Source organism: Schistocerca americana, chromosome 7 (genome assembly GCF_021461395.2).
Source record: "Schistocerca americana isolate TAMUIC-IGC-003095 chromosome 7, iqSchAmer2.1, whole genome shotgun sequence".
NCBI classification, from domain to species: domain Eukaryota; kingdom Metazoa; phylum Arthropoda; class Insecta; order Orthoptera; family Acrididae; genus Schistocerca; species Schistocerca americana.
The window spans coordinates 207,146,373-207,170,345 of NC_060125.1; the positions used below are offsets into that span (position 1 = coordinate 207,146,373).

Sequence of the window (23,973 nt, forward strand, 5' to 3'; positions counted from 1 at the left end):
TGAGACTGTGGTAGCGTAAACTGAGTGTCGACTTCTTCCGTGACGGCTTCAGAAAACTTGTTCATCGTTGGCAGAAATGTATCCAAGTGGCTGGTAATTATGCGGAAAAGTGAAATTGGTAATTAAAGATCAAATTCTAATGTTTATTTCTGCGTTTGATTTATTAAAATATTCCCATCCAAACCCAATTAACGAAGGTGGAGGCATTACTTTTCATTCAACCTTCGTATATGGAAAGATTTGTCCTTTGATGATAGAAAGAAAATTTATATGAAGCAGTCAAAAAAGAGATCAGTGAGGAAACATAAGTAAACTGTACATTATTTCAAAAATAATCGCCGTAACTGTTGACATATTTATCTCACAGTGAGACAATGTGGTAAATGCCTTCATGTAAAAATGACTGCGGGTTTGCTATGGAACCATGATTTACCCAGACACTGCATCTCCTCTTCCGAAGAATCTACGGCCACGGATGTCTTTCTTCAGCTCTCCAAAAATGTGGCAATCACATGACGAGAGCTCGAGATTGTATGAAGGATGTGTAAGTGCTACCCAGCGAAACTTCTCACCGTGGGCGGTCCCGCAGTTGTCAAGGTTTTTTCGATTTAACTGCAGAGGTTACGCTGGGAAGCCCTTACACATCCTCCGTACAGTCCCGATATCTCCCCGTGTAATTCTCATATTTTTGGAGCCCTGAAGAAATGAATGGCCGTCAATTTGTTTCGGGCGAAGAAGTGAACGCCAGTCATGGTTCCGTAGGTAACAGAAAACATTTTTCTATGAATGCATTGACCATCTTCTCCCACACTGGGATAAATGTATTATCAGTTACAGTGACTACTTGTGAAATAATAATCAGGTTACTCTTATTTTGTCCATATGTCTCGTTTTTATATGACTGTCCCTTTAGAAGGTCTGGACAGAATTCCCACTGCATCTAACTAATTGCAGCTCATTTGAATACTGACAAATTGAACATAATAAACTTAACGATGATAGCACCCGTAATATTATACATTACTTAGGTTATTGATTAAGTTACGCATCCAGTAACCACATTTAAATACTTAAAATAAAAAAGCTTTATAACTTTTAAATATTTTTCAGAAATCATTCTATCGTGCAATAGTTGTATGTTATTTTATTAAAACTATCAGTTCCACTCATGTATGAACAAGTGTATTAAATATATCACATGTGTCCAGACATGGTCATTTGCACACAAACGAACATTACACATTAGCTACATAAAAATCATACAGGGCGTAAGGAAAACGTATGGCCATACTTTCAGGAAACACTCCTCACCCACTGACGAAGGAAATGTGTTATACAGACTTGGGCCCGGAAACATTTTATTTACATGTTAGTGTTCCTTCTATATTTCTCTTTATAATTTCATTGGTCACGGAAAACACACAAAAACAGAACTCGAATTGCACGAAAAGTTTTCTTACTTGAAATAACCAAAATACACTCTTGGAAACGTTTGGCTATAAATTTTAGGCTCACCGCTGTTGCTTTTTGTTCCAGTTCAACGAAGATGACGTGATTAATATCATTGTTTGTGATGATATGGGACGAACTTCATTCCTCTATTAGCGTCAAGCACGCTGTCTCAACTGTTTACTGTTTATGAAGAACGGTGCAAGCACTTAGAATTAACTTCTCATCGTGGTACAGTACAATGGAAGCGTACTTGTATGCGGGTTTGGCAGATACCCGTTTGCTCTAGGGGGTTAGACAGGGTCGGTTTAAGGACCTAACGACATAAGTTACCACATAGGGCGCCAAGATGAGAGTGACGCTCAAGTGCGTATCACGATCAGTAGCGAAAACTGGAACGAGTAAAGCGTACGAAGCGACAGCGGAATGGGGGGAGGGTAAATCATAGGTCGCTTGTGTTGAAAAATGTTCTCGAACCGGTCCTGGGATTAGCAGATGGTAATGGCCGTAGCGCTCGACCTTTGTATCGCAAGACAATTCCGCAAAGACGGTGCCTCGGCAAGAGGACTTTTGAAGCAACTGATAGAGCGTGGTACGTTTAAGCGTACTCCTCGGGACTGTTGTGGGCTGGAAGGACGAGGTTACCTCAGATGAGGAGGATACTTCTTCGTGTATTTGTGGCAACGTAGACAGTTAGGTACAACAAGTAATGTTGACCCCACAACTGACTGGAGAGCGAAAGGAGAACATGTTGTATCCGTACCGCGTACAGCGAGTGCAGGCACTATAAGCAGTTGTTTTTCTTGCACATGTACACTTCTGCAAATGGTTAATTTAGAAACGTGTTGTTCACTGACGGGGCTCTGTTTAGGAGTGAGCAGATTGTAAATTCTCACAATCACGACACACAGACTGTCGGTAATACTCACGAAATTCTGACATCACTTTCTGTCTACCTTCGGTCCGTCATTGTTCGCGACTATGCTGAGGCCTCATGTTCTTCCAACTAGCCCCAACAGGCAAAATTACCACGCCTTCTTAGAGAATACTCTGTCTCTTCTGTTAAATCATGTACCTTTATGGCTGCAACCAATCATGTACTTCATGCACAGCTTCTACTCACTTCAGCTCTAAAGTTCATAGGCTAATAAATAACAGATTCGTAACAGGTGGATCGGTAAAGGTGGACCTAAACCCACCAGACTTTTATTTGTGGGGGCATTTCAAAGCTCTTGTGTACCGAACCTATGGTGCTCCTGTCTTTAATTTCCGCTTGAGGCACGTCCGGTAATAAAAAACTTTGATTGTTCGTTTGAGTATGTTACATGTACCGTGTACGTGTTTTCCTCTTTTTCGTTTTAATGTCGAACGAGCAAGTTCCTAGCAGTGTGACCCAGTGGTGTTCTGCCGATGTAGCGAAATACGCCGGAGGTTCGCAACGGAAAGAACAGCTGGGGATAACTTTTAAGATAAACTACGCCGTCTTTTAATAACAAAACGTTCAATAAAGATTATGAATTATTTATTCTTCTTAAACAGTCTTTAAAAAATCTTTCATACGTTATGTATTATGTACTACCTATCGTCCTGTGATAAATACCAGTGTGTCTTCGTTAAATTGTGTTGAGCACATCTTTGAATCAGAGCAGCACCTCTACAACGGCAACAAGAAAATATTTCAGTTTTCTGAAACCTGATTAAAATGGCACGAGCCTATTGGAGGGTGATTTTAAAAGGGTTTCTTTATTTAGGAACTTGCTCTGAATAAGTTATCAACCTTCAAAATCCATTAGGGAGAAAATATTAATTTGCTTAGCTATTATGAGCTTCAAATAATATTGTTAAACATGTTGATCCTTGGAAAGTGACCGATAACTTACTACATTGAATCAAGTGCTTTGGTCGTATTAGTGACCCTTTTAACAGTGACAATTAATCTCTTTAAAAGTTATAGCCTGTGATCAGGTCCGTTAAATGGTTCAGTTAATGATTCCCTTTAGAATTTGAAACTGGTTGTTCGCCAACCAACTGATCTTATAAGATTACATATACATTAAGTTTGTGACGAAGCGTAACATCTTCAGACGGCTACTGATACTGGATTCAATGTTCAAAAATGTTCTGAGTCGTATTAACTAGTGCGACCTGAGAAGAATATAAAATATTGGAATCTACAATGAAACTTTGACAAAATTATAGCAGTGAAACTCTCTGACATAACATATGGAAATAATACGAAGCAGGTCACTTAAACAAGACCTGTCCATTATTGATTGCTGATGTGGTGCGTCTTTGTTTTTAAGGGAACGCTCAAAGTTTTTTCCCTCCGACGGCAGCTTGGATTAACTTTCGGATGCAGCCCATTCTCTTCTGTGGAGATTAATGGCCCTGCTTAATGTCTGAAGAAATATTTAACCTATTCGCAAGTCAATACGGACGCAGGAAAACATAAGAAACTTCATGCCATCCCGTGAACGTACGACATTCCGCTCTGTAAAACTACTCTTCAGGAGTACCTTCTACGTGTTATTAGCGAGAAGCTCAAAACAAATAAGAGAATATTTCACACAATATTACCTACATGACAGTCGTTGTTATCTAGAACCAGCAATGGAGAGATACAGAGTGGGATTGGGAAGTATTGCGATAGGTTTAAGTCCACGCTTTATTGAAGACTGTAGAGACGAGTACCAGACATGGCGTGGTCTGTGACATAAAACGGAAGATTTCTACAAAGAAAAAGAGTACCCGGTCTCTGCTAACCCCTGCACGAGATGTACAGAGTCTTCGAGCCTCTTTCGTGGAAGGATCACAAACAATACACAATTCTCCAGGAAGACATCAGCGCATTAGGGATTCAGTGGGACGGCGGGTTGACGCATGTCTCCTTGCTAACGCAAGGCACTTTGAACTTTTCATTTATGGAAGTGTTTCATACGATGCTAATGCGTTCTTTTCTTGTGTGTTTCCCATGATTAAAACGTTGAAGAGTTGTGGAAGTAGAGTTCTAAGATGCAAAAAAAGCGCTTCCGGATCCATGGGCATACAGCATACCATCTTCCTCTGCGTGTGAGAAATGTTCACCGAAAGTCTCGCCATACCTTTGCGGTATACCTGTGCAATCCAGGAGAGTGCACTAATTAAATATCAGTCAATATCCTAACAGTGTGAAGCACAAGTCAAGAAAGTCTGCTAGTTTTAATAGCGTGACATACAGCTGTTGTGTCAAATCATCATTTTTACTATTTTGTTGTAGCACTGATAGTCAGTTTGAAACAGAATGAAGATGTGTAATCAGTAATTGGAGTGACGAGTGGAATACTACTTCATTTGGTAGTGTCCTGAGAAAGTTCACCGCAGCAGTAAAAAGAAAAGCACGAACCAGATGCCGATGCGACAAATTTTACAATACTGTTCCGCTGGGGGCCACTTTCGCCGACCCATAACGCTAACGGCCCAAGACGAGAACAGAGGCCGACCCCATGCCGTGGGCGCCCGAGTCGCGGACACTCGGACCATTCTGCAACCGCACAGGGAGTAGGGGAGGTGTCCTCGCCTCGTTTAAGAATGACATCATGTGAAGAACATGGCGGGCAGTGAGAAGTGTGCCGAAAACTGATGGACCCCCTGCAGCTTCTGGGACATACCGTCAAGAATGGGCACGTGAAGATGTGTGACTTTTTCTGGCTAAGAGCAGATGTTTTTACTTGCCTTAAAAAGCGACAACGTGTCGAAAATTCGGGAACGTCACGTGCTCTGAGAGGAAGCCTACAAACAAAGCGCCACGAATTCACACAGGGAGGCTTGTGGGTCGAAAGAGCTCCGTAAGAAATCAGCCTTCTTAAAAAAATGTTTCCTGGTCAGAGAGGACATTCCTTTTTTTGTATTGAACATTCTGCTACTTACACCGGTTATTAATGCACCAGCATTTGACTTTTGCAATGGCTTATGCCGTGCTTACATTAACCTGTGATATCGCATCGTTAATAAGCCAAGTATATTACCTAGACAAACGCATTCCCCAAGTTTTATAACTATAGATTAATTTTTTTTTGTGCTGCGTTTTCTTTTTCGCCAGTCAATGGTCCCTTGCAGAACAGTACTCAAATAATTCGCTGAACCAAGTATACGTTGCTGTTACGTTCGAAGGAAATCTATTAGAACATACACGAATTATTCATCGAATTATTCAAATACTTCGTAACTATACTAGCGATATTGTCTCTTATTTTCATGACTCCTACACGAGATATACGGTTTTGGGAGCGAAACTCTCGTTTTTCTTCAAATACCGATTCCCTAAATTACTGTACCACAATTATTCTCTCTTTTTCTTCAGCTGTACCATAGCTGTTATACTTTAGTAAAGGCCATAACACCTTCTTACGATAGTAGGAGCTGTCATGCGGCAGTACTCTTCTACAGCACGCGTTGATGAGTTATTTGTGAATTTCTCTTGAGATCAATATTCTCAAAACCGTTCTACAAACTTCATCAATTTTCCTTCCCTACTGCTGATTCTGTGCGTTCAACTTAATTTAAATCGGTCCCTAGTATGGCTTCAAAATATATAAACATTGTGAAGCGACAACGAAGTTCATTACTAAACTTGTAATCGGATGTTGCCCTCTTTCTCTTTGTTACGGTCATTTGTCCGCATCACTAATTACACAAAGTGGAAATTTTTTCATGTCGTTACACATTTTCGTATGAAAATCCAATGACGGTACTTTAAAGCTGCTGACACTACCGCTGCGGCATATGCCTCAGATAGGTCCTCGCAAGCAGTCAATGGTTACGCAGGGCAGCCGCCTACGTACTCGTAATTCCGAGCTACCACTGAAATAACGCTGGAGCAGTGTTCTGTAACACGGACTAGTTTACTACATGCTGTAGCGAAACACTGCATTTCTGTAGCCCGCTATGTGACGGGGGTGCAGCTCTTGTCATGACACACCCGGCCGAAGCGAGTATATACGCTCCACGCTCAGCCGTTAGCAGCGTTCCATCGGCACCAAGCAGTCGACCGATGCAGTCTCTGCGCCAGACACCAGCCAAACGTGTGCCCAAGCAGCTATAGCCTCGTCGAGCAGCATTACCAACTAGGCAAAGCCGCTGGTCTACGAGCCGTCACTTAGTCCCGTGGCGCTGGGCTTTGAAATAGATTTGCTGATGGAAGCCGCCCATTAGGTGCCATTTTCGAGACTCCTATGTTCCGTTCGGGGCGCCAGCGTGCCCGGGAAGCAGCTTTGTGGTGTATGTAGCCTACACCAGTTCGACCGCAAGGTCAGTGTACTGTGGAGCTGTCGCCCGACTTCTGTTAGCTAGGCCACCGTCTCTGCCAGCCGCTGTTACGGCGTCACATTGTGCTACCCACCAGCCACAAAGAGCTCCTGGGTAGCATTTAAGGATTTCCTGCGTGGAATTATCGATTAATAAACAAGGTTGCTGTTGAGAAAGCATTCTCGGCTCCGCACTCGCCATAGTAATGGAGGTCCCATCACAAAGTTACCTCCTATACCGTCTACTGGAAAGCCTGTTGTAGTAAAAGTTACGATAACCACAGGTGAACATTATCAACAACGAATACGACAATGCATATTTATGTACATTCCTGGAAATTGAAATAAGAACACCGTGAATTCATTGTCCCAGGAAGGGGAAACTTTATTGACACATTCCTGGGGTCAGATACATCACATGCTCACACTGACAGAAGCACAGGCACATAGACACAGGCAACAGAGCATGCACAATGTCGGCACTAGTACAGTGTATATCCACCTTTCACAGCAATGCAGGCTGCTATTCTCCCATGGAGACGATCGTAGAGATGCTGGATGTAGTCCTGTGGAACGGCTTGCCATGCCATTTCCACCTGGCGCCTCAGGTGAACCAGCGTTCGTGCTGGACGTGCAGACCGCGTGAGACGACGCTTCATCCAGTCCCAAACATGCTCAATGGGGGACAGATCCGGAGATATTGCTGGCGAGGGTAGTTGACTTACACCTTCTAGAGCACGTTGGGTGGCACGGGATACATGCAGACGTGCATTGTCCTGTTGGAACAGCAAGTTCCCTTGCCGGTCTAGGAATGGTAGAACGATGGGTTCGAGGACGGTTTGGATGTACCGTGCACTATTCAGTGTCCCCTCGACGATCATCAGTGGTGTACGGCCAGTGTAGGAGATCGCTCCCCACACCATGATGCCGGGTGTTGGCCCTGTGTGCCTCGGTCGTATGCAGTCCTGATTGTGGCGCTCACCTGCACGGCGCCAAACACACATACGACCATCATTGGCACCAAGGCAGAAGCGACTCTCATCGCTGAAGACGACACGTCTCCATTCGTCCCTCCATTCACGCCTGTCGCGACACCACTGGAGGCGGGCTGCACGATGTTGGGGCGTGAGCGGAAGACGGCCTAACGATGTGCGGGACCGTAGCCCAGCTTCATGGAGACGGTTGCGAATGGTCCTCGCCGATACCCCAGGAGCAACAGTGTCCCTAATTTGCTGGGAAGTGGGGGTGCGGTCCCCTACGGCACTGCGTAGGATCCTACGGTCTTGGCGTGCATCCGTGCGTCGCTGCGGTCCGGTCCCAGGTCGACGGGCACGTGCACCTTCCGCCGACCACTGGCGACAACATCGATGTACTGTGGAGACGTCACGCCCCACGTGTTGAGCAATTCGGCGGTACGTCCACCCGGCCTCCCGCATGCCCACTATACGCCCTCGCTCAAAGTCCGTCAACTGCACATACGGTTCACGTCCACGCTGTCGCGGCATGCTACCAGTGTTAAAGACTGCGATGGAGATCCGTATGCCACGGCAAACTGGCTGACACTGACGGCGGCGGTGCACAAATGCTGCGCAGCTAGCGCCATTCGACGGCCAACACCGCGGTTCCTGGTGTGTCCGCTGTGCCGTGCGTGTGATCATTGCTTGTACAGCCCTCTCGCAGTGTCCGGAGCAAGTATGGTGGGTCTGACACACCGGTGTCAATGTGTTCTGTTTTCCATTTCCAGGAGTGTATATAAACGTTCCATAAATGTTGAAATATTATTTTGGAATGAGAAGAACTCTCCACTTTCACATTTCTTGAACATAACAATATTAATAATCAATATATTTCTGTGTGACAAATACCAATAACAACAAAGCCAATAAGTGTATCATGTCATAGAATTTCTATATAACTGTGTGTTAAAGACTTGGCTGAATAGATTGACCACTCTGATGTCAAGTCTCAAACCCCCTAGGCGCTTATGTTCGAGGCTGCTCCTGAACGCACTATTTTGGTACTCGTACGAAAGTTTTCCCACAATATATTTACAATAAGTATTGATCCTTTTAATCTCATTTCATACCTCTCCATCCATGTGAATAGAATTAAGTGGAAATAATTAACTATCGCTAGAATTCAAATTTTATTACTGACCATCGGCCATTCTTTTGTCTTAATGGCACAGTGGCAGCCATTACGTGAAACATAATTAGTCACACGACTTCCAATCTTAACCCACAAGACATCAGGAAAAATTATTTTAAATATTTTTGCTATCGAGAAGAGAGAGTATTTTTTGCAGAAAACTTTTCATTAAATATACGCGATTAATGCAAAGATAACTAATAATAATATGAGGCTCAGGGTTGCTTATGAATAACTTTGTGAGTGGTAAAAATCTTGTTTTCACTGCCGTAAATATTATTCAAATCATAATTAACAGTATAAAAGGTCAGTATTTAGCAAGCAATTTACATGACATTGATGTAATAGTGCAGCTATGTAGGTGATTATATAGTGTCTCTCTCTGCAACTATATTTATTTAGTGGAGATTAACTACTACAGTTTTAAACAAACCAAGCGAATTTTTGAGCCAGCGGTGTGTATTCACACTATAAGTAAATTGTTGTAACCCAACTTAGTGCCTTTGCTCGGAATTTCTTGTGTACGTAGCAGCGTTGATGATTATAAGCGAATATCTCAGACGCTAATACGAATATGTGAAGAGCCGACCTTGTGGCCGAACGGTTCTAGGCACTTCAGTCCGGCACCGCGTGACTGCTACGGTCGTAGGTTCGAATCCTGCCTCGGGCATGGATGTGTGTGGTGTCTTTAGGTTAGTTAGGTTTAAGTAGTTCTAAGTTCTAGGGGACTGATGACCTCAGGAGTTAAGTCCCATAGTGCTCAGAGCCATTTGAACCATTTGAATATGCGAAATATACGCGACGTCACAACTTACAAATATTTTCATCCACTGTTCCATGCATAATAAACCGACACTCTTTATCAAAAAAGGAAAATAGGGGAGTGAGAGAGGCAGAGAGAGCGAGAGAGAGAGCGAGAGAGAGAGAGAGAGAGAGAGAGAGAGAGACGATATGCAACACGTCCCACTTTGGAAGCAGAAGTGGCCATCCTGCAACACTGGTATCAGTGGTCTTATTATAAAGCGACCAGTGCTCTACATACATCTTGCCGTACCTGCTGGAGAAGATGAAGGAAGAATATGAAAATACAGAAGTGATAACGAATACTTTATAGACAGAGCACATAGCCAGTGACTGAGGCAGCTGGACGGCTGCTTTTAACACATGTTCCGACGATCATACCACTGTAACTACACATGCAATAAATTCGTGTGTGTGCGTCGTTTGAAATGATGCAACCTAAATCAAGCATTCGTAATAGTTGAATTACGTCATAGAAAAATTAACAGATATACGAATATTGTCACTGAACCATGTCTTTATTCCGGAAACAGATTTGTACATGAAAACGTTCTTAGACAGCATTGCCTGAGTATCGTATGATCTGAAACACTCAGGCATATAAAAAGGAACATCACTAGTGGACACCACCAGGACGTATCGTTCAGGTACGTTTTTCCCTTCTGGATCTTACTAACACGTCAAAGAGCAGCAACATACAGCTCTCTTTATTTGAGTCGAGATGAGTGGGAATTCCAACAGTATGTGGTTAAGCAATTCAGAGACGCTCCCTTGTGTTGTCTATGTAATTATCGAAGGATCTGGCAGCTTAGAAGTTCTATGCACCACACAAGCGAGACTATCTTGCTGTACGACTGGAAAACTGTCAATGCAAGAATTCTCTGGTTCCGTCGCGAAAATGTTAAGACGCAGAAAACCGAATATTTAGCCGGAGCAGAAAACAATGTTGAAGACGTACGCCTTCAGCTGACAACAATATGTGGCTTACAGAGAGAAGGGAATAACGCTGCCATCCAATAGGTGAAGCACAAGTAATACAAGTAACAGCAGAAATCTAACTCCACTCTGTTTTCCGCAATAGTAATATAAGGAAAGGACGAAGCAGATCTTGGCAAATCACTTGTTGAGAGTTGAATAAAAGACAGACTTCAACTTGCTCCATAGAGGGGATGCAATAGAGGACGTGGAAGGGATGTATGTACGACGTACTGAAGGCCAGAGTTCTACAGGAGGAAGGATGGCTGAATAAAAAACGTGGTGGACTGTTGGAGGCGAGGAGCGACCACAGCCATAAATAGCTCTCGTAATGTTCGTACTTCATCTATAGAGAACATTAGTGGTTCTATTGGCCCTCCTTCGGACATGAGGTCATGTTGCTTTTATCAGTGTGGGACATACTGCGTCCATTATCACAATGCAAGTTCTCTTCTTCTTCATCTATTTATGCATTTATGTCGCGTGACAACATTAGGGACTTTGGGCTCTCTTCTACAGTTAATCCAAGACATTAGTGAGTCAAGATCATTGTGCACATGATAAAAATTTAAGTAATTTCTATTTTATTGATAGCAAATTGAGTAATTTTCTCACAACGTTATTGTCGAATATGAATAAAAACGGAAAAGAAGCTGACTGATCAGAGGAAGATCGAGAAAATTAGAAGGTTAGGAGATAAAGTAGATGGAAGAGAGTAATGTGGAAAGCATTGATAACGCTGACAATGTGAAAGATACTGGTTCAGTACTGGACAGGTGGAAAACAGCTGGGAGATGCCGAGAGGGAAGCTAAGTCTATGATAACAGTTACACCTCTAATTTCCTCTTTTTTGTTTGTCTGATTGATGATGTCTATAAGCACTGTTGTTTCTTTGTTTCTTCGTATTGACCAACTAGAATCGCGTAGCATTTTCAGTCCCTATTCCTCCTATGATGTTTCCGATTTTTCCAACACCCATTCATCTTCTTCTATGTGTTTTTTTCCTTACTTCTGTCCGTATTGTTCCCAGTTTCCTCTTTTTTCTTCCTTGAAAGCCCTCTAAAGATAATATTTTATCCTTAAAGGTTTCTTTTTGTAAATTCTGTTTCTTTGATGTTTCTTTCTAGTTCGTTTCTTCCTTATTTCTGGTTTTCCAATCTGCTATAGTTTGTACTGCACCCACTATTTCTCTGATATCCGCGTTTCAGGTACTTATATTCTGTTGAGCTTATGGTTCATCATTAAACATTCACATACAAATAGCCAATCACGTCTTACCAATGTGATATGGGGATTCAGTTTCCTTTTTCCAAATAGGCATTTCTTGTTAGATATTTTAATGAAAGAATATGCTCTTTCTGTTTCAGTACTTCTTATATGCATTACCAATTTTTATATTCCTTTCTCTCTGCATTAGTTTCTCCCAGATATTTAAAGTTAATAATCCATTTTACTTTCTATCAGTTACAGAATTAAACGCCGCAATCTTACGTTTGAGAACACAAAACTACCACTGAATTTGCTTGGCTTGGATATTTGGATTCACTGATTTCGCTGTCTGTATTAAAATCTTAACGAAATTGCTTTGCTTCTTTCGATAGGTTTTATTTACATGCAACTTATTGTCCAGTCCGGTTATTGAGTTAGTTTTATGGTGTGAGTGTCTCCTTATTAAATTAGAACTCGGTTATGTTTACGAATAAAAATGCAAAGAAAACAGGGGAGTGTTCCTCAATACACTGAAGTGGCTAAAAGACTGAGGACTATGTGGTCTCAAGAATCGAATTAAGAGCGTGTGGTGATACTCGCTAACGCTCGAGAACATCACTCATTGACTTGCTCTTTGGAAGCTCCTGGTTATCAGTCGACAAGTCGACAACAATGTTATTGCATCTGGGAATGTGGGCGCTTCGGTTGGCTTATCGTGAGTTTTGATCATAACATTTCTATATCTACATCTACATATATACTCCGCAAGCCACCAAGCGGTGAGTGGCGGAGGGCACAAATCGCGCCAAAGTCATATTCCCCCCCCCCCCCCTATGTTCCACTCGCGGATAGCGCGAGGGAAAAACAACTGTCTGAACGCCTCAGTACGAGCTGTTATTTCCCATATATTTGAATGATGATCATTACGCGATTTGAAAGTTGGTAGTGATAATATATGCTCTACATCCACGGTGAAGATTGGATTTCGGAATTCAGTGAGCAGCCCCTTCTGTTTAACGCGTCGTCTATCTGCAAGTGTGTCCCACTTCAAACTTTCTATGATATTTGTAACGGTCTCGCGATGGCTAAAACTATGTCACGGATATTGCCGTTCTTCTTTGGACCTTCTCAATCTCTTTAATCTGACCCAACTGGTAAGGGTCCCATACAGACGAACAATACTCTTGAAGGACTGCATCGCTTCAGGATTCTACCAATAAACCGCAATCTAGAGTTCGCCTTACCCTTTACTTGTGTAATCTGATCATTCCATTTGAGATCATTTCGAATAGTCACATCCAGATACTTGACTGATGTTACCGCTTCCAGAGACTGATCATTTATTTTGCACACATACGTTAATGGGGATTTTCGCCTTGTTATACACAGTTGGTTACACTTACTAATATTGGGAGATAACTGCCAGTCTTTACGCCACGCATTTATTTTCTGCAGATCCTCATTGATTTGTTCACAACTTTCGTGTGATACTTCTTTCCTGTAGACTACAGCATCATCGGCAAACAGTCTAAGGCCGCTGTCAATACCATCAACCAGATCGTTTATGTAAATTGTAAAAAGCAAAGGACCTAATACGCTGCCATGGGGCACACCTGAAGTTACTCTTGTTTCTGTTGAAGTTACCCCTTTCAGGAAGACGTACTGCTCCCTGTCTGTTAGAAAACTTTCTATCCACCCCCATATGTCATCGGATAGACCGTAAGCGCGCACTTTTTGTAGCAAGCGACAGTGCGGAACTGAGTCGAACGCCTTTCGAAAGTCGAGAAATATGGCATCAACCTGGGAGCCGGTATCTAGAGCCTGTTGTATATCATGCACAAAGAGGGCCAGCTGTGTCTCGCACGACCGCTGTTTACTAAAACCGTGCTGGTTTCTGCAGATGAGTTTCTCAGAGTCTAGACAGGTATGAACACAAAACATGTTCCACGATTCTACAACAAATCGATGTCTGTGAAATTGGCCGGTAATTATGTGCATCCGATTTTCTACCCTTTTCATAGATTGCTATGATCTGGGCCTTCTTCTAGTCCAAGGAACATTCCGCCGTTCCAATGATTGCCGACCGCGGTGGTCTCGCGGTTCTAGGCGCGCAGTCCGGAACCGTGCGACTGCTACGGTCGCAGGTTCGACTCCTGCCTCGGGCATGGATGTGTGTGATGTCCTTAGGTTAGTTAGGTTTAAGTAGTTCTAAGTTCTAGGGGACTGATGACCACAGCAGTTGAGTCCCATAGTGCTCAGAGCCATTTGAACCATTTCGTTCCAATGATCTCTGATGGATAAGAATGGTGCTAAATTTGTCAACATAAATATTTCATGAGCCCACTGAAGCACGTAGTAGCATCTGCACAAATGTTCTGAATCCATTCACAATGCAACGCGTTCTCCTTAACCACCTCTGTATCTTGTAACGGTACTTCAATTACGCAACCATTACGGCACCTCACCTGAACCTCTCGATACAAGCTATATTCTACTGCGTTTCTGCAATGTAGTTGACATATTTCTGAGACAACATTCAGATTTGATTTCATTTGTGATACATCAATATGTTTATATTTCAATGATATTATTCTTATGTGTATTCTTTCTTTTGTCACTATGATCTTTGACCTACTTGTAACTCCGATTTTTGGGCACGTAAGCGATTGTTAGTTAGTTAGTTAGTTAGTAGTTAACTTGTTAGAGTGTCGGACCTTGAGAAAGTCAAGTCTTGGATGTCATGTTGGAAAGACGCTTAACGTAGTCAGCTATAAAACGTGAACTTTAACAGTGACTGTGAGGAAGATGTTTTCAAGTATGTTTTGTATTGTGAAGTGATGTTAGTATGTCACGTGATATTGCAATAAAAGCAATTTAAAGGAAGTGTAACTTAAATTCGGAGTGCTGATTTTTTTTTTTTTACATCACCATTGTCCAGCAAAAGTGTAATCTTCAAGGATGGTTTGTGAAGCGCATCTACATAACTTTTGAATATAGCAGAATAAAACCTAGGCCTCTTTGCATCCGAGCTTGGAATCATAACCACCTAGATTTTCAACGATTGAGTCATGATTTTACGACGAGACCAGCGTGGGAAACACAAAAAGATGAGTGCCTAGTTTTTTCATTATTACATGAAATGACAATTAACTTTGCTCTAATGACACCTGCCACCTAATATGACTGTTGTTGCCCGAAAATGCAGTATTTAACAGCGTGAGCAACATCACAATCGTTATTAAATGCTGACCTTTGTTGTAGTAGGGTTGTTATAATCTCTTTACCGTAATGACACCGCACGCTCCCAACAATGGTCACCGGTGGCCAAGTGCAGTAACGTTGTGGCAATTAGTGCTAACCGTGCGTAGCCAGGGCGGATCGCTAGTTAGTGATAAGAATGCTAACGCCATGTTTACCTACTGCAGAGTAATGGTCTGATGACTGCAATATGTTACCCAGCATCTCATGGAGGCTATGGGGTACCTGTGAAGACAAATATCTTGAGGCACGACCGACCAGGGTTGGGTCGGCGGAAGCCTTACCGTCGAGCACGTGCAGGAAGACGGTGGCGGGCTGCATGTTGCTGGGCCTGCAGGTGTAGTTGCCGGAGTGGCGCTGGGCGGCGTCGCGCACCGACAGCTGCGCCACGGTGGTGTCCGGGGCGGCGCGCTCCACGCGCATGTCTGCGTAGTCGAGCACGCGCTCGCCGTCGTGGAACCACAGCACGTAGGCGGGCGCGTCGGGGGCTTGCCGCACCTCGCAGCGCAGCGACACCGTGCTGCCCGCGCGCACGTACAGGTCCGGCCCGCCCGCGATCTCCACCTGCGGCACTGCCCGCGGGCACCGACACACCTCGTCAGCTCCGACAGTCGACTACGCCGCGGGACAGTCACTGTAAGATATCAAGTCTGGTGTGCTAAACTTACGGACAAAAGTACACTACTGGCCATTAAAATTGCTACACCACGAAGTTGACGTGCTACTGACGCGATATTTGCCGGCAGGAAGAAGATGCTGTGATATGCAAATGATTAGCTTTTCAGAGCTTTCACAGAAGGTTGGCGCCGGTGGCGACGCCTACAATGTGCTGACATGAGAAAAGTTTCCAACCCACTTCTGATACACGAATAGGAGTTGACCGGCGTTGCCTGGTGAAACGTTGTTCTGACGCATCGTGTAAGGAGGAGAAATGCGTAGCATCACGTTTCCTACTTTGAGAAAGGTCGGACTGTTGCCTATCGAGATTGCGGTTTATCGTATCGCGGCATTGCTGCTCGCGTTGGTCTAGATCCAATGACTGTTAGCAGGATATGGAATCGGTGGGTTCAGGAGGGTAATACGGAACGCCGTGCTGGATCCCAAAGGCCTCGTATAACTAGCAGTCGATATGACAGGCATCTTATCCGCTTGGCTGTAACGGAACGTGCAGCCACGTCTCGATCCCTGAGTCTACAGGTGGGGACATTTGCAAGACAACAACCATCTGCACGAGCAGTTCGACGGTGTTTGCAGCAGCTTGGACTATCAGCTCGGAGACCAAGGCTGCGGTTACCCTTGACGCTGCATCACAGACAGGAGCCCCTGTGATGATGTACTCAACGACGAACCTGGGTGCACGAATGGCAAAACGACATTTTTTTCTGATGAATCCAGGTTCTGTTTACAGCATCATCATGGTCACATCCGTGTTTGGTGACATCGCGGTGAACACACATTGGAAGCGTGTATTCGTCATCGCCACACTGGCGTATCACCCGGCGTGATGGTGTGGGGTGCCATTGGTTACACGTCTTGTTCGCAATGACGGCACTTTGAACAGTGGACGTTACATTTCATATGTGTTACGACCCGTGGCTCTAACTTCATTCGATGCCTGTGAAACCCTACATTTCAGCAGGATGATGCACGACCGCATGTTGCAGGTCCTGTACGGGTCTTTCTAGATACAGAAAATGTTCGACTGCTGCCCTGGCCAGCACATTCTCCAGGTCTCTCACCAACTGAATACGTCTGGTCAATGGTGGCCGAGCAACTGGCTCGTCACAATACGCCAGTCACTGCTCTTGATGAACTGTGGTAACGTGTTGAAGCTGCATGGGCAGCTGTACCTGTACACACCATCCAAGCTCTGTTTGATTCATGTCGAGGCATATCAAGACCGTTATTACGACCAGAGGCGGTTCTTCTGGGTACTGATTTCTCACCGGCCGGTGTGACCGAGCGGTTCTAGGCGCTACAGTCTGGAACCGCGCGACCGCTAGGGTCGCAGGTTCGAATCCTGCCTCGGGCATGGATGTGTGTGATGTCCTTAGGTTAGTTAGGTTTCAGTAGTTCTACGTTCTAGGGGACTGATGACCTTCAATACTTCTGTCAGTTACATTACGCACTGTAGCAGTTTTTTCTTTGTATGGTCCAGGTTTCATCGAGATATGTTTAGTGTCACATGATGTGAAAGATAGTTCCCTCCTTAAGCGCTGTGCACCACTGTATTAGGAAGCAAATGAACATTTCGACCAAAAGACTTATAATAAAACGAACAAACACGATAAGATATTCTGATTCTTTACTGTACGTTAATTAGGTACATTTTTCATAGCTCTTACGGTCGACCTTTTTATCGAAATGATGTGGAACGAGTTAGCTTACATGCTGTGTATCCCAAATTATTGTAACATTAACTAATAAAAGATTCCTCCGTGATACTCATGTAACTGCGCTTAAGAGGTAGAATCTTTTTGCAGCTTACCACTTTTTAAATACAAACTTGTCTATGGAACGGAAGAAGTGGTCCAGGAAAAATTATTTTCGTTTAGATTTAAACACTGCTGCTTTTCTACCTGTCACACATTTTGTATCACTGGAAACCTTTTACGCATGGTAAACTACTTTCTAAGCCAGTGATAGCTTATAATTGGTAATAAATATCATTCTTTTCGAATGTTGATGGATTCTTCTTATTCGCCTTTTCCAGTGTGTGTGCCGAGTTGCTATTGTCATATGCATCTTGGCAGTGTTGAGGCCCCTATACACAGGCCGATCAGTCGGTCGATCCCACCCGCCATGCAGTTTTGCCCCGACACCTTCGCCTGTGTGTGGGCGATTTTACAGCGGTCGAGTCCCTGGTCTGGGCACGTCGGTTTGTTGGCAGACCTCTACCTGCTCGTCCCGATCGCTGCCTGCCATCCTGAACTCCGTCAGTGCACACAGTGAAGGTCCTCCAGGCAGTCGCTGTGTACCCACACACAGTGAGACAGGGTCTTTGACCCTCTCGGGATGGAGCGCGTGGGGGGGCACAGAGTTTTGGCTGACCAATCTGGTTCAGAATGGGTTGTCTTAGTGGCACTTGTCGGTTGAATGCCCTTTTTGACGCAATCACTGGCCGCCTCGCAACCCCGTACAGGATTTGTGTACCGAATCTGTCTCCGTCAATAGTAAACTTCGTTTTCAAGTCTGAGAACATATCCTAGGTGTTTCCGTAGCGTATACCGCAGGCGGGACTTATACCAGCCCCGTATTTACCTTGGTGGAAGTGGAAAACCGCTTAAAAGCAACCTTCAAACAGCCTAGCTCACCAGCTTTTGTCGTTAATCTGTGAAACAGATCCGATCCGTGCAGGCTCCCCTCCCTGAATCCCGGAAGCTCCACATTAACGCTTTCGATTACCTGGTTGGGTCTTGAATTATAATGGATTATTTACGATGAATATACATATTATATACTGTGAAGCTGCTTTTAAAATCCTTAAGTGCCTGAAGAGTACAAGTGAGCATCACATTTTATTGTTACTGCTCGTTTTCGTGGAATCAGTTTCTTCTAAGTGATAATATTCACCCAGAAAATTGTTGTATGACATTACTGAGTGGAAATATGCAAAACAGATTAGAAAAGTAGGTTAGTCTGTGGTTCGTCTGGGCTTATATCCGAAGTGCGTAGCAGGACAGTGCGAGGGACAGCCAATACACGAGCTCTCAGGGTCCATAGCAACGACAGCCGAAACAACCCATCTTCCGAGTGAGAACAACCACCATGGGGTGTTGTTGAAGACAACACCGGACGTCACCGCCGCCACTCACGGACTCTTGTCACGCTGACAGGCAACAGTCACGTCGCCCCTAGGAGATGCACCTAGCTCCGATCTATCCCCACCTGCCCCATCTGGTGGCCGAAATAGGCCCCGACAGCTTCTTCTGTGCACGCCGTACTTAAAGCGCCGCACCGCCAGTGTCCGGCAGACTAAGCCTGATCACCAGCCTGGAGAACGCTGCCAACAGATACTGCTTGAAGCGGCAAACTGTAAACGTCTAGGCCGCGCAGCGACTTGGCCTCACGACGTTCTGGCACCAGATCTTTGGTACTCAATGGCTTGTTACCGCATTGTGTTCTTGGACAGACGTCTTGAACTGTGGTTCTCCGTGGCATACACCTTAGCCGTTTTAGGCTCTAGAATTTGTCTGCTACAGAAAAAGTTGAAATCGATGTGTGCGTTTTCGTGTTTATTCAGTGCAATGACTGTGAGCCGTAGTAAAGTTAGCTTTGATAACCGCGCCGCAGCGCGTAGCGTGAAGCAGTCGCCATCCGTTTTCTGGCGGTGGCGCCTTTGTCGCAATTGAAGGCTTTGGTGTCTCCCTCTAGCGGGAAGGGGGAAAAGTGGGCTGTTCGCGTGGGTTTAAGAAGTGGCTGTGTGGGCTCTCTAGGAGAGTTAGCAGTCGGGGCATGAAGAAGCGACTTCTTTGCCGTTGCTAGAGGAACAGCACGCAGACCGCGGCATCAGCGTAAGTGACGCCAGCAGCGGCTCCGTGGTATGGGGCGTTAACTGCTCGTCGCGAAAGGAATCTTCCTGAGCGTGGGTCCGCAAGGGGCCTATTCTGCAGTTCGGCCGTATGCTGTCGACCAGCGAGGAGGTTCTGAAAATCGGCGCGCCTTTCTGCGTCGGTTGAAACGGCTGGCAGCGGGCGGCTCGGCAGAGCATTTGGAAGTCGCTGCGTAGGTTCAGTCCTGGAAGTCGTAACGCACCAGAAGTTGAGTATTGATTGTTAACAGATTTTATGATGTTTAATTGAATTCAATGTACTTATTCTTGTTAATTATACCAGCCGTATTTTTTGGGGGGTTTCCCGCCATTCATTCTCGTCTGCCCACCCACGGGATGGCGATAATGTTGGAAAGGGTGGACCGTCTGTTCCCTTTTGAGGATGAGAGGGTGGGGGTGGGGGAGTCAGAGTAAATGTGTGGTTCGGATTGCTTCCTGCCCCTCCCAGCTTATCTACGGGTTTATTCGACTGTTAGCCTCTACCATGTCTGTGAAAGTCTAAGGCACCAATGACTGTACTATTTCAAATGCAAGGCACTAAGACCTGATCCATTCTCTCGCCCGCCATAACTAGTATTAAAAGATTCACGTGTAAAAGGTACTCTAAGAAAGAAGAAAAATTCCTTTTGCCTCGTGGTAAGAACTAGTCAATTGCATAACGAATTCCTGTTCATCTGGAAGCTGTAACTTACGTAAATTTGTGTTTATGTATATTTGGTTACAATTAATCAAGGTTGTTGACGTACGCCGTAGTGGATTTTTTATATTGTTTCTAGTCAGCAAAACTTGTTGTGTGTTTTTCCAATTCAATACCTTTTAAGGCTTTTACTCAACGTGCTTATGTGTTGTATACAGGTAGTTGGTTATTAGTGTGTTTACTTGCCATGCAATTGTTCGCCATTTCATTACGGGTAGAAGCTACTGCCTTGAAAGGATAATGTTGTGAAGGTTCGCAAGTCCTACCTGGCGAGCGTGTGTGTTTGCCGTAAGTTAACCATCAGAAATTTGTAAAATTTATTTTTTGTTATATATATATATATATATATATATATATATATATATATATATATATATATATATATATATATATTGGAAATGTTAATGTTATTAACTGTGAGTGTCCCCCCGGTGTGCATGAGTCATGCGTTTTGGTTTTTCTATTTTGAGAACTTTTGTTAACAGGATTGTCTTTATATGTTGCAGACAACTTAGATTCTGCGCCATTTAATGAATGGAGTGAAATTCACCTGTAATTTAGCTGAGCTTGAAATATTATACAGCGTCGCGTTGTGTACGTTAAATTGCTTGCCTGTACTTGCCTCTTACTGACGTGAAACTTTTTATAATAGTTTTTTAATTTAAAAGCGATTTCCTTTCGTAAATTGTGACTTATTTGTTAAACGGTTGTTGGTCTTTTTTTAAAATAATATCGTGAAGTCTTGCACCAAATTTGAGTAAAATAATGTTACTGAAAATTTTGCTTAATTTCACCAGTTATTCCTTGGCACCTAATTCCACTTTACATTTTGTGTATTGATTGAGATTAATAACCTTTGCTGAACCAGTAGTAATTTTAAGGTTCAGACTGCGTCATTAAATTTCGCGTGGGCAGTCGCATAATCTCAGCTTCTTCTTATAATACTCATAAGTTCTGGATTCAGACTGGCTGGGTCGCAGTGGTAAGTCAAACGTCATGCAAGGAATGACACTGGTGATCATATGACGCGTTTCGAAATATATACATCATCAGATACCTAGGAGAGATTGCTTCACGTACATATGGCGTTTCAATTTGTATGTGAAACAAACGTTCGCATTCGCTTAAGGTAGTCTGCGAATGCTAATGTACGTTTGACATAAAACTAGACATGTGCAGTAATCGCTCCTGGTTGTTTCATGAAAGATAAATTCCGAAATGCGACGTATGAGAAATATCCATTATTTGCCTGCTGTTTCGACCACTGACACTGCGAGCAAATCAGCCTGAATACAGAAGTGCTGAGCATTATAATTAGGGTCGCCTGCCTCCTGCGTGACTGTGTCACAGTTATATTCATCTTCTGCTATTTCGACTGTATATCGATCAGTCACCTTCAGTGAGAGTCGAAGGCTCCTGTACTCTCTTCATCCCTTTAAAACCATCGACTGCCTCAAGCCGGCCGCTGTGGCCGAGCGGTTCTACGCGCTTCAGTCTGGAACCACGCGACCGCTACGGTTGCAGGTTCGAATCCTGCCTCTGGCACGGATGTGTGTGATGTCCTTAGGTTAGTGAGGTTTAAGTAATTGTAAATTCTAGGGGACTGATGGCCTCAGATGTTTAAAGTCCCATAGTGGTTAGAGCCATTTGAACCATTTTCACTGTCTCACTTTGCACGCAGCAACCGATATACAGGTGCCAGATACGTTGATCGGCAGTAAATAAGTACAACGTACATGAATTATATCTGTGGCTGCAAACTGAGTCCACGCTGGGATGTCGATGTATCACTGAGAGCTGCGCTGTCGCGACGTCTTTATAAGTTCATTACAGAAAGCGCCAGATTCCATGATTTATCCAAGCTGAAGTAGATATTCTTTTAATTAAATTAGTAGCGACGCGAATTTCAGTTTCTTCATTCACAACCGAGTCCCAGAAAGATGAAGCAGAGGCTAAAATTTCAACGTTTTCGTACATCATAGGCTAGACTGACCTGCATCGGCAGAGCCCTGTGCCACAGCCGATTTATTAGGCTGTAAGAGCCGGATGTATGTGCGGTGTTGTTTACATCTTTCATAGGTTATACGAATCGTCTGTCAGGTGTCTGAAAGGCCACATTGGCAGATGACCTTGTGTACCCCAGCCTTTCGAGCTCAAATCGTGTTTAACGTATACACTGCATGTCCCAAGGGATACAGATTTATACTTACGTGCAAATAGCTACCACCATCCTTCGCAGACGATGAGTTGTCCCAAATTTTGGTGCACAGAACACACATCACTGCTGACGACAGCAGTCTTCATGACGAGCGTCTACGCCTAAAGAGAGTATTCTCCACAGCACGTATGTAAGGCACTATGAATGAAACGAAAGGTGGACTATAAGCAGTGCAGAAGAAAACACAGGAAGATTCAAATCCATGGCTTTCGTGTCATAAGTGGGACATCTACAGTCAGAAATAAGACGGATCATTCGCAAGCATAAAGTAAGTGACTTCTCGTCCTACACCGAAGACAGCAGCGTTCTTGGGTTCCATTAAACTTTATCTTATGCTCAGAAAGGCTGCTTTATGCGAGATCCCCTGTGATTGTGGCCTTCCATACATCCAGACAAACGATTCGTATAATCCACCGCACGTATATAAGGCTCTTACAGCCTAATAAATCGGCTGTGGCAGACCGATATAGTGATGCAGGTCACTGAAGTCTACCCTGTGAGAAAACGTAGAAATTATAACGTGCACTGCATCTTTCTGGGACTTGGTTGTGAAAGAGGTAACTGAAAGTTGCTTGGCGACTAATTTAATTAAAAGAATGGCTGCTTCAGCTTGGATAAATCATGGAATCCGGCGCTTTCTGTAATGAAATTACAAAGACGTCGCGGCAGCGCAGATGTCCGTGATACATCGAGATCCCAGCGTTGATTCACGGCGCGATCGCAGATACAATTCACTCACGTTGTACTTCTCTGTCGCCGATCGCCGTCTCTGGCGCCTGTGGGTCTCTTGTCGCATGCACAGTGACGCGGTCCGCCAGGTTAAAAGAACGGAGCGAGTGGTGGAGCGTCGGTGTTTCACCTCACTGCGAAGGCGGCTGAACGATATACAGCCGAAATGTTAGAAGAAGAAGCTGACTTAATGCAGCTACACACCCGAAATCTAAAGCAACAGTAACAGTCCTTGTCGGGGTAATTACAGGGTGACAATTACTGAATTACCTGAAAAAAAAACGTAAATTAGCTACAAGCTACGGCGTGCACACACTTCAGTTTCGGAACACTGATGCTGTCGATGGCCTCTTGAATCGCTATGTTCAGCTGAGCACTGGTTGGGGTTATTGCTGTACACCTTGCTTTAATATAGCCCCATAAAAAGATGTCGTATAGATCCGGGGAATACGGCGGCCAGTCGAGGCCCATACCAGCGGCCTCTGGGTATCCCAGAGCCAGAATGCGATTTCCCAAAGTGCTCCTCCAAGGCATCAAACACTCTCCTGCTTCCATAGGGTCGAGCTCCGGCTTGCATTGACCACATATTGTTGACATCAAGGTCACTTTGAATAATAAGGATGAAATCATCTTTCAAAACATTCACGTATAGTGC

At 44.2% G+C, this 23,973-nt stretch overlaps 1 protein-coding gene across 1 annotated transcript in view; it reads right to left on the reverse strand.

The window, feature by feature from the left end:
* LOC124622840 (hemicentin-2-like) overlaps positions 1 to 23,973 on the reverse strand; it is a 180,548-nt gene that overhangs the window by 26,095 nt on the left and 130,480 nt on the right. Inside the window, exon 4 of the mRNA XM_047148632.1 lies at positions 15,407 to 15,694. Coding sequence (XP_047004588.1) covers positions 15,407 to 15,694 — 288 coding nt within the window. The remainder of the gene's footprint in view (positions 1 to 15,406; positions 15,695 to 23,973) is intronic.